Raw genomic sequence first — 19,932 nt, 5'->3', positions numbered from 1 at the left:
CAGACAAACAAACAAACAGACAAACAGAGATTACTACTTTATTTATATAGATATATAGATAGACACATAAACATTACACATACTCGTAAGCAAATTCGATTTTTGTTCTGCCATTTGAAAAGATAGGATGGAAAGATAAAAATCATGTTGAAAAGTTCTTATCTTTGAAATGAACTAATTAAAGCAAAGACGACAATAATTAAAAACTAATTTATTTCAGAAAACAAAATGTATTTTCACAAGGAAGTCTTTCTTTAAAAACCCCGGTTGCAGGTAGAAATCTATTTAATCAAAATTAAAATTAATTCCTTTGTGATTTGTGACAAAATAAATACATTGTAGATTAATTGCCGTTATTGAGACAAGTAAATTTTAAAAAGAATAGTTTCCATTATTGTAAATATTTTAATATAAAGTAAATTTTAAAAAGAATAGTTGCCAATCTTTAACTATTGGGTCATTTTAAATAAATGCGACATTCCCTTTAGATTGCCGATAGTCAACGTATTCTGAATCTGTTTGCGAAAAATAAAAAAGACCAAGCTGTACAGCTAAACATCGGATAGAAATAAATAGTAAAAATCGAATATGAATAATAATATTCTCAATTTTATTAAAGTAGTATTAGTATTTAATATTCCTTGATAAATCTGAATTTAAAATCTCCTTGATCTGGAAATATTTTAGAATGGAGAATTCAACACAGGTTTTTCACAACTTTGAAGCTAGTTCAAACAGGTTTGTAGATTCTCATAAATGCAGATATAATTGCTAGAAATTTGAATAATAGAAAAAAAAGTTAACGCAAGAAAAAAAGGGTATTTTCATTTATTTTTACCACCGAGTCCACGTCTCAGTTTAATTCCTGAAAACTAATTACCGCATAGTGTCCAGGAACTCCGCTTCTTGTACCCAGATTTCGAGCAATTATATATGCAGCTGTTCATTTAAATATTTAAAAAAAACTCGTAATTTTTAAAAAAAATTATTAACAGAATTCTAGAGATATCTTGCACAGTTTTACATTTTTGAAATGTCCAATGAGCATGAGAGCACAGCTCGATTGTGCAGTGTAAACAGACCCATTTTACTGAATTAGTTATTTAATAAGAGTCTAGTAAAACTATTTGCTTTAAAACAGCATCAAATACACTTAAGTATTGTTAAAATGTCGGTTTTCTATTCCATAAAGTTCTGGTTATCACTGAGTGTACAATGTATGTATGTACTGAAGTTAATGAATAATTTGAGGCAGAGTTTAAAGAAAGTTGTGAACACAAAAGAGTAAGATAGGATGTATTTATATATTATACAATACATGTATATTTATCGCTTGAATTCATGCCAAAAATTCCCTGCTTTACATTCTATAAACTCTTTTCTCAGCTTATCTCAAAGCACAGAGGAAGTCCCAAAAACGCAAGATGCGATTTTACATGATTCGGTTTCTAAAGATTTAATAAGTAATATATTACCTAGCTTGGTTTATTCTGGTTAATAATGGTTTGGACTGGTTTATTCTGGTTTATCTGGTTTATTCTGGTTTATACTGGTTTATACTGGTTAATTCTGGTTTATACTAGTTTATTCTGGTTTATTCTGGTTTATACTGGTTTATACTGGTTTATTCTGGTTTTAAATGGTTTACTCTTGTTTATAATGGTTTATATTGGTTTAGTCTGGTTTATTCTGGTTTATAATGGTTTATACTGGTTTATTCTGGTTTATTCTGGTTTATACTGGTTTATAATGGTTTATAATGGTTTATAATGGTTTATACTGGTTATACTGGTTTATAATGGTTTATACTGGTTTATAATGGTTTATACTGGTTTAGACTGGTTTATAATGGTTTATACTGGTTTATACTGGTTTATTCTGGTTTATTCTGGCTTTTACTGGTTTATAATGGTTTATACTGGTTTATACTGGTTTATAATGGTTTATACTGGTTGATACTGGTTTTCTGGTTTAGACTGGATTTTTATAGGGTTCATGCTCAGCTCTTGTAACGAAGTAAAGCTCAGCTTATTACTCTTCAAGATACAATCCTATTTTACTTACTTTGTTAAATTCTATTATTCTGTGGTCTTTATTTTCTTTCATTTCTTTTTTTAAGAAGAATTGTTTTAAAATGTTCTTTGGATAGTTTTACTCATTAAGCTATGATGATCAAACTTAATTGTAAATTTCAATTTTTCATGTTTTTGTATTTTGTATGATGGAGTTCAAGTCTTTAAAATTGAATGCCACTTTTCATAGCCTTCTGTATTTCTGGGATGAATAAATTACTCTAGTAGACTGCAAATATATAGACGGAAATTTAAGTAGTGCAATTCTGCGGAGTGATTAGACCGATAAGAAATTCAACAGCTAGAGGGAGTTGAAATAGTTTCAAACAGCTGATTTCTTAATCTTTCTAGTACTTTTTCAAATTCAAATTACTTAAGCCTTGTAGTAAATTCCGCACTCTTAAAACTTCGTCCCAAACTGTATCAGTCCAGGGACAACCCATCCGCTATAAAAAGTCAAACAGGACAAGATCCACATGGCTACAATCCCGCGAACCACTACCCCTGGGCGCGATCTTGTTGGCTATCAGTGTCCAAACAGACACTAGCTTTGAATCAAGCTCTAGATGCAACACAGGGAAAACAAGCTATTAATCAAGCTTTAAATAACACAGGGACACAAGCTTAGCTATCAAACAAGCTATAAATCGAGCTCTAAATGTCACACAGGGACACAAGTGTATCTATCAAACAAGCTATTAATCGAGCTCTTAGTCAAATGTGTTAGACACAATCTCAGCCTGAATGTTTCAACGAGGATGCAATTACTGTACACTGTAATTAAAGTGGAGTTTCTATATTAACTGATGTATTTAAGGTTTATATGTTACAAGCTAAAGTTAATAGACGTAATTACAATTCCTACGTCGTTATATATATCACATGATTAAGACAATCATGTTAAGTATTTACAATGTCCGTATCTATAAGATTAGCGAGGATAGATAGTACATAGTTAAGCGAGGATAGATATAACGTAGTTAAGCTATCTCCACACATGTTTACAGCGTAGTTTAAGTTGAATGTACGTATTTAAAGGATTAACATGGATAAATATATTTGTAGTTAATCTAATCACAATGCATGTTTTAATCATATTGCGTAGCTCACGTTTAATATATCTAGATATGTTCAGGTTAACAAATATGGGGATTTCTGTATTTGTTACAGAATAGATAGTTAATAATGTACAGCATACTAATATCATGTGGTCCGATATTTATTACAGCCTTATCAGCCTCCTTGATATATCATATATCCATATATGATATATGATATATAATGGATCACAGGCAGCCGTAGTACATTTGAATTTCCCAGTCGGGTCAACTTTTCTGGTCCCAGTTTGTACTGAACCTAGCTCTATGGACAGGACTGCCGGCGTAACAATGTTGACGTGGTCAGACTTTATGCTTCATATAGGTTGAATTTGTTTTTACTAAAGGGGCAGAGGTGCATGGGATAGCAGTCTGGAAGTTCTGGGACGAGATTTAATTAATAGCGAGACAAAGTTAAACCACATCTCTTCAGCTTGATCCGGCGTACAAATAAACGACGTTCATGCAGTTAAAATATTTCTGGTCTCTGCTGGTCTAATCTGGTCTCTGCTAAACTAAATTCGTATCAGCCCCCCCCCCCCCCGAATGTAATGCAAGGAAAGTTAGCGTATACTCTGCGTACATATTGAAACCAGTTCTCTCTGGGCGGAATTTGTAAACAAGAATAGATGCATCAGTGTTCGTTTAGTATCCGAGGAGGTTAAAAGCATTGAATTTTGATAATTTTGATAATTCACATAATAGTTTCCTATGACCAGAATATTTCATTGTTAATTTAGTGAAAGATGGATCCCATGCATCACAGGCTTTGACATCCGTCTTGTGTTTACATTACCGCCCAGTGACAGTACAATGCAGTACAAAAGATGCGTACACCTCTGAAATAACTTTCCTTGTATTAAATCCTTGCCCCCCCTCCCCCTATATCTCATACTGTACCTGGACGCTTTCTACATTTCCCGGAGAAGCCGCTTACCAAAGATAAAAAATTCTTCCCAATATTGGACCAGTTTCTTTTGAACCCGCCTCTTCTTAAGAAAAGTTAGTTTTGTGCAGAAAGTTTGAATCCGGTTCATATCTGTCAAACACCTTTCTTCAGTCCAACTTCTGATTATTAGTTTTCATGAGTTTAAGGTTTGGAGCTGTGAAACCACTGTCTCACGCTAGACTAACAGGAACTGGGAAACCACTACTCATACTAGACTAACAGGAACTGTGAAACCACTACTCTCGCTAGACTAACAGGAACTGGGAAACCACTACTCACGCTAGACTAACAGGAACTCTTGANCGCTAGAATAACAGGAACTGTGAAACCATTACTCATGCTAGACTAACAGGAACTGTGAAACCACTACTCATACTAGACTAACAGGAACTGTGAAACCACTACTCTCGCTAGACTAACAGGAACTGGGAAACCACTACTCACGCTAGACTAACAGGAACTGTGAAACCATTACTAATGCTAGACTAACAGGAACTGTGAAACCACTACTCATGCTAGACTAACAGGAACTGGGAAACCACTGTCTCACGCTAGACTAATAAGGAACTGGGAAACCACTACTCACGCTAGACTAACAGGAACTGTGAAAACACTACTCAGGCTAGACTAACAGGAACTGGGAAACCACTGTCTCACGCTAGACTAACAGGAATTGGGAAACCACTACTCACGCTAGACTAACAGGAACTGTGAAAACACTACTCATGCTAGACTAACAGGAATTGGGAAACCACTGTCTCACGCTAGAATAACAGGAACTGTGAAACCATTACTCATGCTAGACTAACAGGAACTGTGAAACCACTACTCATGCTAGACTAACAGGAACTGTTAAACCACTGTCTCACGCTAGACTAACAGGAACTGGGAAACCACTACTCATACTGGACTAACAGGAACTGTGAAACCACTACTCATACCAGACTAACAGGAACTGGGAAACCACTACTCATACTAGACTAACAGGAACTGTGAAACCACTACTCATGCTAGACTAACAGGAACTAAGAAACCACTATCTCATGCTAGACTAACAGGTACGGGGAAACCACTCCTCACACTAGACTAACCGGAACTGGGAACCACTACTCACGCTAGACTAACAGGAACTGGGAAACCATCGTCTCACGCTAGACTAACAGGAACTGGGAACCACTACTCACGCTAGACTAACAGGAACTGGGAACCACTACTCACGCTAGACTAAGAGGAACTGGGAAACCATCGTCTCACGCTACACTAAAAGGAGCCTTGAAACCACTGGCTCACGCTAGACTTATTAATTTTTGCTACAAAATCAAAATTCACAAATGTTTAGTGGATTTAAAACTGCAAGTTTAGTCCGAAAATTGTGTTCTGCTTGGTTCTGCTTGGTTCTGCTTGGCTCTGCTTGGTTCTGCTTGGTTCTGCTTGGTATCCAGTTTCTTGTTTGAAACTTGTGAATTTAATAAAAAAGTTTCCCTGGACTATTTACCACCAGGGATTATAGTTATAACTGCAACTTCATGGCGGGAAAAGAATTCTCACAACATTAATTTGACAAAATATAGAAATAAAGATTTTATCTGTCCAATGGCATACGAATCATAAAAAAAATATTAGAGAGATGGTGCCGGTTTATTAATATATGTCTTTTTTCATCTTATCGCATAAAGATAAAAGAATAACAAACAATATTACAAAAACGAAAGTTTTTTCTACTTTTAGTAGAAAATACAATTTACAAATCAAGTAAAAAGTGTTTACAAAGACTGGGGGGGTGGTGTAAGAGCATATGTGTTTTTTTACAGTGCAGTGGTTTAATCTGTAAGGAAAGGTTGGGTTGGAAAGATCTATGCCACACTTGACGTACTGTCCCATTTGGCCCATAGATAAATAAATAAACATAGATAGCTTATGTACGCAAAATCACCAAGAATTGTACAGTCCACGAACTCATACTTCTAGCGGGGTGGTTTGGTGTTTTAATAGAGTGGAAAATAACTTCGGGAATGGAACTATTTGAACAACAATATTTCACTGAGCAATATATCATATTAACGAGAACTGAAGAAGGCCATGAGAAAGACTAAACTAACTTAAATTTCTCTCTATAGAACTCATGTACACCACAAGTACTCAATGACATAAGAGCAGCCAATGTTTACAACCGACCTAGTTAATCTATATAATAGGAATATCTTTAAAACATCTCTGTACATTTATATCTTTCAAGATGAAAAATGTCGTCTTATGCGCAATCTATCTTTATCTATGATTTGGCCTCATAAAGTCTGTATTTGTACTGTACAGATGGCTTTATAGCTGCTTAAAAGTCGGTCAGATACTTGAAATGAACCTGAGTTTACTGTGATGCACTGCATGGCTCTACATGCTTAAAACACCTTTAGTTGTCAATTTTATATTTAATACCTTACTGTATAGTCTGGTAGTCTTTGGTTGGAACTCTAATAATCTCGGAATTGCAGTCCTTGCCTGGTGGAGGCCTCCTTATGGTGTCCTGGTAGTCATTGAGGAGTCTTTTCTTTTTATCGCAATAGTCTCCTTCTGTTAACGTTTGTTTGATAGTCTCTGACTTGCAATAAGAGAAAAAGGCCGATTTGCACTACGTGGCTAGTTTAAACTGCGGATAATTCTTTAAATGCATAATGTCGCTTGCCAAAGCTTTCTTTTTACAAAAAAAAGGTCAAACTAACGTGGAATCTAGCAAATCCACATCGATACTCAGGAGACGCTTATCCAGACAGAAAATATTTGAAATAGTACACTTTTAAGTATTGTTTATCTTGTAAGCTTGATCTCGATATCCGATATGGGTACTTTAAATATTAGGATAAATAATTGATTCCTTTACTCTCAAACAATAAGAAGCAGGGAAATTTGAAAATTTTGCACACCCGTTAATGAGAGAAATCTTATTGGTCAGAATCCAGTATGGATTTACAAAAAGAGGGAAAAAAACGGATTAGGCAATAGAAACAAAAGTGTCCAAAGTGGATATTCAGATTAAGCGCTCTGTATTAAAGGGAGTGACCGTCTATGTAAGGTAGTTGAACTGAGTATGCAGTGTTTTGGAAAGCTTCTTTCTGATTCATTTGAGACATATTAAACTTTTTGAAGATCTGTAAATCCTGAGTTTGAGCGAAAATTCGTTCAAAACTCCTACTTTGGGGGTGGATACGTTTTCAAAATTATTTTTTTTTTAATTATTAAATAACGACGACATAAAATGTAAAAAAAGTTCTACAATAAACTACAGACGTCATGTATAGGAAAACGTAGAGAAAATAAAAATTAATCTTATCATCGAAAATGAGTAATCTTGTTCAGTTATTAGTTTCTATTTTCTCATTATTCTGGTTTCTCATTATTCACAAAGATTTTCGCAGGTTTCCTAGAATTATTATTGGAAAGACGACATTTAAAAGAATCTGAAGAAATCTGCGAATAAATTCAAAGAAAATAAGAAGTTCAATAAAATTATGAAAACGAAATAATCGATTTCAGCATTGATTTATTGACAAATTTCTTTTGATAAATATGTTTTTAGCCATCTAATTAGATTACTGTATAATTTTTACTTTATTTTTCGTTTTCGTTATTTAACAATTTAAAAAACTGTTTCTGAAAACGTATCCACCCCCAAAGTAGGAGTTTTGAACGTCGAATTTGCGCTCAAACTCAGGATTTACAGATCTTTAAAAAGTTTAATATGTCTCAAATGAATCCGAAAGAAATTTTCCACGACACTGCATACTCAGTTCAACTACCTTACATAGCCGGTCACTCCCTTTAAGGGTATCCAATTCTATAGACAGCAAAACTGGATAGTACGCCAAAATGAATAATCTCCTCTTAGAGTTGGAGTAATGTGGGTTAGTTTAGCACGAATGTCTAGATTTAAATATTATTTTAAATTGTAAAACAAAATATATATTTCCCTGATTTTTTCATGTTTTTTTATTCTTTTTTCATATTTATAGATATATCATGTTCGCCCAGTTTATTTGGTAAAATAAGGAAAGAGCTAATATCATTTTCGAAATTTTTAACATTTAGTTAACAATTCTCAAATATTTTCTTGCTAAAGTATTTTTGCACAGAGGTGTGCAAGATGATTTCTATTATTGCGTTGAGACTAGAAACTACATCCTGGGGACATGAAATGAATATTTTTCAGGCCTAGGCACTATAACAAGAACCATTATTGGTTTATGGCTATATAGGATGGGTGCAGTCAAACATTTAAGATCATCATATTCAAAACATGTTTGGTGTCTTTCAGAATATTTCTTGGGAAATTGATGGCAAAGGAATTGAGTCTTTGCCCCAAACTCTGATTTTTTAATCACTATATCTTTGGAACCAATTATTGCAGACATTAGATATTTCAAACTATGAATTCTGTTAGATCAAATAATCTGAGTTTGAAATATCAAAGGTTTACAACATCGAGTTCTAAAGATATTGAGGTTTAAATGTTTTATTTTGTTCCAAAGACTCAATTCCTTTTCTAAACGCTACACCTTTGCAACCTGAATATGATGGTGTGAACCTTTCATATTTGATCTCACAGAATTTATGTTTGACACATCTCAGTTTTACGAAATCGGGCTGCAAAGATATATGAATAAGAAAATCAGAGTTTGTGGTAAAGACTCAATTCTTTTATAAAGATCTCCCCCCCGGAGCGTACAATATGGTTTTAAAGAATAAAAAAATGTTTAGGACGGATGATGTTTCTCCGAGTACTCCTCCGGGCCTGGATATCATCTTCATTCTTCTAACCTCTCTCATCCTAGGATTACTAATCCTAACTACAATTATAGGTATGTAAACATACGGGAACTCTTTTTCTAAAACCCTCTATTTCTTCGGTCAGTGTACTGGAAATCATTGCAGTACACATCGAAAACTTAATTTTGGATGGTCACTCCATACTCTATGCCCACCAAAAAGGAACTGATTACCTTCCTCACATTTATATCTTTGCAACCTACTGTCGTAAACATGTAATATTTTAACTCTATAATTAGATCAAATATCAAAGGTTTACACCATCAGGTTGAAATGATATAGGGATTAGAAAAATATAATTAGAGGCAAGTGTTCACTTCATGAGAGAAATATTTTAATGTTTAAAACATATTACACTCAATTCATGTATATTTGAATCTAAGCTAAACAGACATTGCCAGTCATGCTTTGTACTGCCCCGCCCGGTACACCGACTACACTGGCAGACTATATACACTGCAGGGGTCAATATAATAGGCCTAGCTCTGTAGGCAGGGCCAGCTGGTACAACTATTTAGGTGTACGCGGTCTGACTTTAGGCTGTATTTGGTTAAATTTACTATCAATAAAACGGCTTTTTTACGAGTAATTATTTGTCACATCCTCATAAGCATAAGAAAAGCAATCTGTTTTGGTTTTAAGGATTTTAAACTTATTTCTTAAACGATTTTGAGAAAAAAAGTTGAAAGTCAGATTTTATGCCAAAAATATTACTTCATTTAATGTGTACAAATTATTTGATTAAGTGATACTACAGTGGTCGTTGATTAAATTAATACAATGAAGGCGACTATTTATTTATATAATTCTTTGATATCCATAACAAGAATTTTTCAAATTATAATTATAGTAAGCAAAGAGAATCTGCTGATTAACATCATCTCTTTGTTTACATGTTTATGTGTCTCTGCTGTTCGAAAGATTGGTAGAAATTAAAATTGAAATTCTTAGTCGTCTTTATTGTATTAATATATACGACGACGACTCTATGATATTTGTTCAGTATCTTTAATATATTCCTCTAAATCAAATATTATAAATAATGGAATGAAGTAAATAAATAAAAAGATAGCTACGGATGATTCAAATGGTTTATTTATCTTGAGATGGAATTACTACCATGTAACGAATCTGTGACATGCAAATTACTCACTAAAATCAACAGTACGCCATTCTTTTTCCCTTATTCCCTCTCCTCCAATCCTTATTTTCTTTGCTTTCAATTTTTTGTAATTTTGTGTATACTATATCAGCTAAATAAGTCCTGTATTGTATGTATGTAAAAACTAGTTTTAAAAAATGTTTATCACACATTAGTCGAAATAAAAGTAAAAATACAAGACTCTGATCCTAAAATCTGAACAGTCCCTTGAACTAAACAGAATATACCTGAATAGTCCCTTGAACTAAACAGAATATACCTGATTTGTTACAAAGTTTAGAAAGAAAGACCTGACAATGACAAGAGCATTCTTTTATAATTAGAAAATATAAAAAGTTATTGTGTCCAATGTAAGTATAATAAAGGTGGGTGGGGGTCCAATGTGTGTAAACTTAAGGTGGGTGGGTGTCCGATGTGAGTATACTAAAGGTGGGTGGGTGTCCAATATCTGAGTACACTAAAGGAGGGTAAGATTCCAATGTGAGTATACCAAAGGTGGGTGGGGGTCCAATGTGAGTATATTAAAGGTGGGTGGGTGTCCAATGTGAGGATTTCTGTACTTTTAGAAGTAAGGACCACTAAGAACTAGTTTTATGAAAACAAAAACAGAAATTGTAAAAAAAGGTCAAAATTTAGGTGGCAGGGTTGATGAGCAAACACGTCTTGAATGTGCGTAAAATCTAAATTAAAGGAGATAAGAGGTTAAAAAGTCACCCTAGTAATGTCCCGTAGATTTTAGTTGACAGATACATGTTGTTTAGGAAATGTATTTGTTATCGGAGCTATTCTTCTGGACCGACATCTTCAGTCTGTTGCAAACTATCTAATTCTCAGCCTAGCTGTTGCTGATCTATAAAGAAATTAAGATCACAACCGTCAAATAATTTATTAACAATCAAATTATTGCAAAATAAGTTTTATATTGTCTTCCTTTCACCAGTTCACAGAAAATATTATATCAAATCTATGATAGCGTACAATTACATGCATCCGAATATATCAATTAGACAACTACAACTACAAACAGTTGATATGGAGCTCGAAGGTTGGAGCTTATTTATCCGTTTAGAAAGAAAGCATTAATCCCTTCAAAAGGCGCTGATCTGAATCTTCTGAAGTCTGAAAGATTAAATTAACTCTTTCTGAATATCTCTTAAGGTCAGCTGACAGCTGTTTATAGTGGATTAAGCATTAAGCTAAGAGCTGATATCTATTTCTAGAAGTGTAGATTAATGCCATTTCATACAAAAGTTTCTATCTCTGACATTATATTTGTTGATCAAATACCGTTACTACAGACTCTGTAATCGTTGTGTATTGGTCATTTTGATCAACTGCGGCCCCTCTTTATAATATTTACAAAGTTGACAATTGTGAACATAAAATGAGCCACTATCCAGTATCCTCCAATATTTTTGAAGAATCTCTTTTACCCTCATTTCCATTGAAGACTAGTAAATATATTCAGATTCTTTTCATATTATGCTTTATAGTATACCCACTGCAGACAAAATTACAATATTCGGGGTGGGGGGGCAGTGATTTAGCAGTGTATAATGGAGAGAGGGGGAGCTGAGAGCGGTGGGGGGGGGGGGGAGGTAATTTTTATTCTCATAAATACAGGATCACCCACAAAGGATGAGACTGTAAAGACGACTTGAAGCTCTTCAAATACAACGATATTAAGTTTAAATCAAAACTTTGAGTTTTGTCTTTAAATGGCTTTTTTAATAATTTGTCAAAGACAGAAACAAGTTTATAGTTGCAGGGAATCGTATATATAAGGAAATAGACAGTAAAAATTCTGTACAGTCGTCTCTGAAGTCTCATCCTTTGTGGGTAACCCTGTATAAAACACAGCTAAGACAAGTTTACTGATCAAAGACGTCCCTTTGATCCAGAATGATCGATACTCTCTGCTGAGACAACCATTGTGTTTTACTTAACTGATTTAATCCTAGATTCGGCAAACCTGGAACCTGGGTCCAGCTCTATGTGATATGTGGACCTGTAGTGATGTTCTCTGCTGTACTGCGTCCATTCTTCATCTTCTAGCCATAGCTGTTGACAGGTAAATCAGTCTTCTCCTTTTATTGCTGTTGATAGGTAAATCAGTTGTCTTCCTTTTATAGAAGAAGACAGGTAAACTAGTCGTCTTACTTTTATAGATGTTGACAGGCAAATCAGTCGTCTTACTTTTATAGCTATAGACAGAAAAATAAGTCGTATTCCTTTTATAGATGTAGACAGGTAAACTAGTCGTCTTTCTTTTATAGATGTTGACAGGTAAATAAGTGGTCTTCCTTTTATAGATGTAGACAGGTAAATCAGTCTTCTCCTTTTCTCGTTTTTCTTTTATAGATGTAGACAGGTAAACTAGTCGTCTTACTTTTATAGATGTTGACAGGTAAATAAGTCGTCTTCCTTTTATAGATGTTGACAGGTAAATAAGTCTTCTTCCTTTTTATAGATACAGACAGGTAAACCAGTCGTTTTCATTTAATAGATGAAGATATGCCTTCAAAGTACTCTAACACAAAAGCTTTAACAAAATGGTGACTGATGAGTGGGTCCCCTTGAAATACAATCTATACTAACAACCATAAAAAAAGATATTTTCTGTTTCTATATAACTTACATATTAATTTTTTTTAATAAAAATCATCCCTTTCTTGTATTATTTTAACTTGAAACTGCTTCAAGATAAATTCCCACTTTTGCTAATTCTCAAGATGAATGTACATTCATTGTCACTTATTTGAAGTTCGCACTTGTCACAGCAAATGAGAAACAAAATGAATAATTCTATAAAACTGCTAAATTTTGGGATTAAATGTTTTAACTTTTATGCCAAAATCCTGTTTGAGAGTTGATCCACTGAATTTTAATTAAAAATTGAACTAACATTTAATGCATTTCTCCAGTGTTTACTCTGATATTTAAGTTTTTATATACCATACAATTAATAAATTTTTTTAATGTGGCGTGCGAAGCGAGCTGAATTCCCCCCCCCCCCCAGAAAAATATCATGATGTATATCAAATTATTGGTTTTAATTGGGTTTAATTTGCATTTTCCACTCATTTCTGGCATTTACAAACTCCATCAAAAAAAGGCTTCATTTCCTAACTTTAAGCTTTCGCCTTGTTTTTTATCCTTCATTAAAGTCATTCATTTTACATTAACTACAAGATCTGTAAAAAAACTGAATTCATTTTAAGTAACATAAAAAATAGTTTTACTCTAAGAGGAAAAAGATGTTTCTTTTTTAAATCTTTAGAAAAGCTACTCTGCAAAACTTTGAAAAAAAATTGTCTTTGTTTATATTCTAATTTCTAATTTATAAAATTTTCTTGTCGTCAATGTAATATATGTTTAAGATCTTAAATAAATCTAATATAGAAATGACATAATTATTTAGAATTAAAAATATATTCTTCATTGCCCATGCCCTTTTTTTTCTATTTAAAAAAAACATCTTTAAGTGAAATGACATTAACTATTACTTTAGAATTTAGAATCATTTAGAAAATGTTGACTTAAAACCTGAAATATCTGAACTATCTGGCATCTGCACATTTAAATTATTTTCGGCAAATTTATAAAAACTATATGATCGCCACAGCCTTCTTGGACTAAAATTTGGGATGTTTCCCTCAGCAAATATCTGAACAAAGACGGTAAAAAATGGGTATACCAGAGCCATTTTTTTCCAATTTGTAGTTTTAAAGAACCCTTTTTAAAGGACTTTTTATAAAAGGTCGGATATATATTCACATTTTACTCCAAAACCCTCGGAGCAACTCCAAAACCCTGAGAGCAGCATCCCCTCCCTCTTTGCGCACTCTGCTCACACCGGACTTACCAGAGTGAGCAATCAAACGTGAATTGGTCTTTAATTCAACAAGCATTTACTTTACGGATTTGTTTATTATATACATTGTTATTCAAAATGCATATGCCAACAAAAAAGTATTTTTAAAAAAATGCTAACAAATTATGTTTAATGGGTCAAATTGTGATCGAAAATCACAGTTTTCTGGAATATTGACAGAACCGTTAAATCCATGTGTGCTTCAAAAACAATTGAGACAATTATAGATAGATAAAGATTTAAAGGGTAGCATTGAATCAGGCCTCTCTTCCTTTTTTAAACTAGAAGGTCACGTGATACTAAAACGACTCCACATCGATCCAGCCAACCTTTATTTTGCACATGAAACGTGCTGGGTCGTCTACACACTGGGTAGCCTTAGACATACCGGTGCAAGTGAATAAACATATTATTACAATTACGCTTTAGACAGGTTTGGATCATGCAAGGATAGGACCGAGGTGTGATAAAACTTGTATATCCAATGAAATTGTATATTTTAATGTTTTTAGAATCTCACTTTAAATAATTTAGATTTTGGGCTGTAACGCATGCGCACTACATTCACTCCAGGAACACCCGAACCATTGGGTTCATGATCTCTTTGGTCTGGATCTCCAGTGTGGTGGTATCCCTGGCTCCTCTCCTTGGCTGGAAGGATGCAAACTGGGCGGAGAGGGTTGAAGCAGGGGATTGCATGGTACGGGTTCTTTTTTAATCTTTTTAAAGGGATTGTTTTCAAATTTAAAATTAAGATAAATTCCTTATTTTTGAAAATAAATTCTAACAAATATTTTAGTCTATAGTTATAGACAAAAATATGATGTTGGGTACATTTATTTCAAATTAGTGTTAGCTGACCCGCCTTCCTAAAAAATGCTAAAACTGCGCGTGAAACGTTTTTACAAAATCCTCGTGTTTAGAAAAACTTTGAGCTTTTGCGGATTTTCGTTATACCGCCAGCGTTGCTCAAACCCCCTTACAAATTGTAAAAATTCCAAAAAAAAATACAGAGAAAAAGGGACAGGAGGACATCTAGCTGATGTACCAGTTAAATTGATGACCCCTTATATATCATTTCTCAAATCTCAAATCAATGAAAAATCCCAATTATCAGTAATTTTTTTTTCTTTTTTCGGTAATGTCACAAGAAATATGGAAATTGACATATTGCAATGACTTTTCAAATACGACTGACATTTAACATAAAAATTGTAATTTAAATCAGTACATCATGTCAGGATCTAAAAAGAGAATTTGATAATCAAAACTATTTCAAACTCTAAATTGATTAAAAAAAATACTTGTCGTATTTACAAAATGGACATATATTTTTAAACATCTGTTTTCATTTAAAATTCAAAATTGTTGTATTTCTAATATTTTTGTTCAGGTGAGTCAAGACATCACTTATCAGATCTTTGCAACCAGTGCAACCTTTTTCGTTCCCTTAGTTCTTATCCTAATCCTATACTGGAGAATCTTCCTAACAGCCAGGTATAGAACCTTGTATAGTTCTTATCCTAATCCTATACTGGAGAATCTTCCTAACAGCCAGGTATTGAACCTTGTCTAGTTCTTCCCCTAATCCTATACTGGAGAATCTTCCTTACAGCCAGGTATAGAACCTTGATTAGTTCTTATCCTAATCCTATACTGCAGAATCTTCCTAACAGCCAGGTATTGAACCTTGTCTAGTTCTTATCCTAATCCTGTACTGGAGAATCTTCCTAACAGCCATGTATTGAACCTAGTTTAGTTCTTATCCTAATCCTATACTGGAGAATCCTTCCAACAGCCAGGTATTGAACCTTGTTTAGTTCTTATCCTAATCCTATACTGGAGAATCCTTCCAACAGCCAGGACATGAGATTAATTATCTCCAGATTGTTTAAAACCACTGATCCTTGAGTTTTGACCTTGATATTTATCCTAGAACAAGATTGAGGAATAGGATGGCCCAGAAGGCTAAACTACCCCAGGGTACCAGCAAGTTAGCTCCAGTTATAAGTACAGCTAGGCTGGCAACCTCACTCAAATCACAACGGGATAAGGTCAAGGTAAGGAGTTATTTCTTTTCCAGGAAAAGTGAAATGAAACATTATATTTCAAGTTATCCTCTCTTTAAAAAGGGCTGTTCCAGATTCAAATCTCTATGTGATTAATTTAGAGGTAGATATCGTCGTTTTTTCTAGTTTAAGTGTTTAATTCTCAAAATTTCCTCCATTGTTTTATAGCATGAAGTCCGTAAGGTTCTCCTTTTATTAAAAATAACTTATTTGTATAATTAAAAATCATGAATATCTCATTCATTCTTGGGCACCATTGTGAATCGAGCGTGCCCCTCTGTTTTTGGAGAGTCGCTTAAAAAGGCGTTTACATTGCCTTTATGATTAGATTATTTTTCTACCTCTGTAGTTCTGTATTCTCTACAATATGAATTCGAGCTGAAACTGCTGAAAAATAAGTTTCTTTTATTTGGCTCAATGAACATATAACGTTTATCTAAGAATAAAGAAGAAATTCTTTCCTGTAAATGCTTTTAGCTGTTAAAATCAACCATTTTTAATGATTCTTAAATTTTGGCTGATATTTCTTTTCGAATTTGCGCATTTTCAAAAACACTTAAGCTTTTCCATGGATATTTTTCAATTTTAAAATATATTAGGTCCCGCACAAAAGTGTGGCCCAATCGGTTCAGCCGTTTTGACGTTTATTGGATACAAACAAACAGACAAGCAGAAAGATCTTTAAATATCAATTATAAATCTAAGAAATGAAAATAGAGATTTTAAATTTAAAAAAATGTTTTGTAAGATTTGTTATCGCAAATGGCCGGATAAAATTACGATTGCATCAATATTGTTTATTTATTTTATTTCTATAATACTTTTTGGGGGAAAATAAAATTTTTTATTTTGCTAAGGTTTCATGTATGAGTAGTAATTTTATTATTCCACGTTTTCCTCATTTTTTTCATTTATTATTTATTTATAATTTATAGTTTTGGTGGATGGTGCTCCCTTATTCTTATTATCATGGACAATACAAAAAACTAACAAATCTGTAATTTTTTTAAATCCTACAAATAAAAAATTCCAATTTTTGAGACCGACTTTTATATTGTAATTTCTAGGTATAGGTCCCACGTATGGTTTATGGCTGACTAAGATCCCAGATCTAAAAAATTATTTAAAAGAACAAGTTTAAAATGTTTCAGTGTCATGGTTAGATAACCTACAAAAATTACATCAAAAATTATAATAAAAATACTGCTGATGAAATAGTATTGTATTCCAAAAATTATAATAAAAGTACTGCTGATGGAATAGTATTGTATTCCAAAAATTATAATAAAAGTACTGCTGATGGAATAGTATTGTGTTCCAAAAATTATAATAAAAGTACTGCTGATGGAATAGTATTGTATTCCAAAAATTATAATAAAAGTACTGCTGATGGAATAGTATTGTATTCCAAAAAAGAGAGTGGAGATAATTCTGGAATCGTTTACAAAAATTCATGTAAAGAAACTGAACTTTTGCCACAACTAAAATCATTTAATACCCATATCTTTGCAACCTGATGGTGGAAACCTTTGATATTTCAAATTGGTTCTAACATAGTTTGAAATACCAAAGGTCTACGACAAAGATTTAGGGGTTACAAAATCCGAATTTGTTGCAAAGATTGAGTTCCTTGTTCTGCGATGTTATTTAATCTATGAATAGTTGGCTTGCTTGTCTGTTTTTTTGTCTCCTGTAAACGGTAAAACGGTCAAGATTTTTGAAACGACTCACATGACCGCAGGAAAAGTTTGTGGCCGGTTAAAATTGAAATATTTTGCCGCAAAAAGTTTAAATTTTCCTAATTTTGGAATCATAAATGTAAACAAGAAAATCTGCGAAAAATAGATCAACAACATAAGTTAAGATTATAACGAGAAAGATAAATCTAGTATTAATAACATTATGCATATTTAGACGGTTATATCTGAAGATCCAAACAAACTAGAGACAACCTCGTTCTGTTCTTCCAAACTTCTAGTTGGTGAATCCACTCCGGCAAAACTTCCAAATAAATGTCCCTCTGCTGAAACCAAACCAGAGAGTATGTTGGTCTCCGACCCCTCCTCCTGCAGTCCTAGCTCCGATATACCTCCGACCCCGAGGACTAGCTGTGCCAGACATCAGAACGGAGCTACCAGGAAAGATCACGTTTATTAATATTAACTTGCAAATATCAGTTACAGAAACGTTTTTTAAGTTCTGTATGAAATAGTGACGTTTTAATCCCAAACTTGGTAAAATCAAAACTAAAATTTAAAGGGACTGTCAACGTAATTTTAAGTAACCCTCCTTTTATAGATTTACATGCCAGATTCACAATAGTACCCTGTAAACCTTTGTCCGTGCAACTATTAAGAAGATCTCTTAAAACTACATGTATATTGTTATATTTCCTTTAAATTCATAATTTTAAAGATTAATTTTGTAAATCTATCCAGTTGATAATTTCGAAACGTAATTCTTATTTTACAGAAGGTTTGACATGGCCTGTCAAACAGAGAACCTACAAAATTTAAACTCGGTTGTGGAGAAACCAAAACGAGTCAAAAAGGAGAAAAAACATGTCTCTCTAGAGACCAAGCGTGAGAAAAAAGCAGCAAAAACACTGGCCATAGTGACAGGGGCATTTATATTATGTTGGCTTCCATTCTTTGTAACAGCACTGGTTACACCCCTCTGTGAGAACTGTATTGATCACAGGGTGTTCAGTTTCTTCCTCTGGTTGGGATACTTTAACTCAACTCTCAACCCTATCATCTATACAGTCTTTAGTCCGGAGTTTAGAGCAGCGTTTAAGAAACTGCTCTGTGGTAGATCTAACCAGGAGAACTGGAGACCAAGACATCTACAGTAAACCAGGGACCGGATGGTTAGATTTGTGGTTAAAAACAAACCAAGGTTGTATAATAAGGTTGCTTACTCTCGATGCGCTCCAATGTACGGAAAATTTCGTCTCCTGAGCATAGATAGATAGAATCTGCATGCGACGTTACTGATTATAGAGGTAATACATTGGAGCGTATTGAGAACAAGCAACCTTATTATACAACCTTGAAACAAATAGTATTATTTGGTGTGATAAACATACATTGTGTAATGTGTATAGTGTTTAGTGTAGGAGTTTTTGTAACCGAAGAACATGTAATGAATACTAAACACAGAGAACACATACACAAAATACACAATTCATTGTAAAGAGCATACAGCTATTCATATATAAATAATACACAATACGGAGAACACAGCTAATCATACACAATACACAATACAGAAAACACAGCTATACATACACAATAGACAATACAGAGAACACAACTATATATACACAATACACAATACAGAGAACTGAGCTAAAACAGAAGGTTTGAACTATTTCAATGGAAAATAAAACTGTATTTGTATTTTTGTCATGTTTTATGTTAAATTGTTCAAGTTGCCAAAAATGAAATGTACCCCTCCTGAAACAAGGAAATATTATTTTAACAAGTAGTTAAACATAATAACTGTGTTAAAAAGAATTCGTGTCCAAAAATGATAAGAGACAGATAGATAGATATTTCTAAAAAATTGTTATCAATGAAAAAGAAAATATATTCAATCAAATATGATGTGGATCACCCTGTATTAAATGCTTTTCATGCTATGTGTATGTGTGTACAGTGTAGAATCAAGAGCCCAAAACTTAAGACAGAGTATCGTTATGAAAACCAGTTTCGGAACCCGGGTTTCTCAAATGGGGTTGGGCAGTTTTGTGGATATCAATATTTTTGTTATGAAATATTGTTTTATTTAGTTTCTTCATATTCTCCATTTTATCGAATCTCTTAAATCAAAATTAATAAAATATTAAGACCTCGCGTGAAGGAAACTCGGGAGTTTCGTTCAACGATA

General features: G+C 33.4%; 1 protein-coding gene across 1 annotated transcript; it reads left to right on the top strand.

Moving 5' to 3' along the window:
• Positions 1-224: 224 nt before the first annotated feature.
• On the top strand, positions 225-19,649 carry LOC111711540 (5-hydroxytryptamine receptor 2A). Its single transcript, XM_023485924.1, has 10 exons — positions 225-273; positions 688-738; positions 8,868-8,968; positions 10,860-10,951; positions 12,060-12,169; positions 14,507-14,672; positions 15,366-15,469; positions 15,909-16,032; positions 17,956-18,179; positions 18,514-19,649. The coding sequence occupies exons 2-10, from the start codon at positions 689-691 to the stop codon at positions 18,893-18,895; spliced, it is 1,353 nt and encodes a 450-aa protein (XP_023341692.1). The 5' UTR covers positions 225-273; position 688; the 3' UTR covers positions 18,896-19,649.
• Positions 19,650-19,932: the final 283 nt, after the last annotated feature.

This window comes from Eurytemora carolleeae, unplaced genomic scaffold (genome assembly GCF_000591075.1).
Source record: "Eurytemora carolleeae unplaced genomic scaffold, Eaff_2.0 scaffold628, whole genome shotgun sequence".
In the NCBI taxonomy this organism is placed as follows: domain Eukaryota; kingdom Metazoa; phylum Arthropoda; class Copepoda; order Calanoida; family Temoridae; genus Eurytemora; species Eurytemora carolleeae.
This window is presented reverse-complemented; position numbering and strand designations above follow the sequence as displayed.

Excerpts from the sequence above, each read along its gene's own strand:
- LOC111711540 (XM_023485924.1), top strand. The coding sequence starts at position 689 with ATGGAGAATTCAACACAGGTTTTTCACAACTTTGAAGCTAGTTCAAAC. Across the intron at positions 12,170-14,506 it reads CTAGCCATAGCTGTTGACAG|ATTTTGGGCTGTAACGCATG; the intron begins GTAAATCAGTCT and ends TAAATAATTTAG. Across the intron at positions 16,033-17,955 it reads CACAACGGGATAAGGTCAAG|ACGGTTATATCTGAAGATCC; the intron begins GTAAGGAGTTAT and ends ATGCATATTTAG.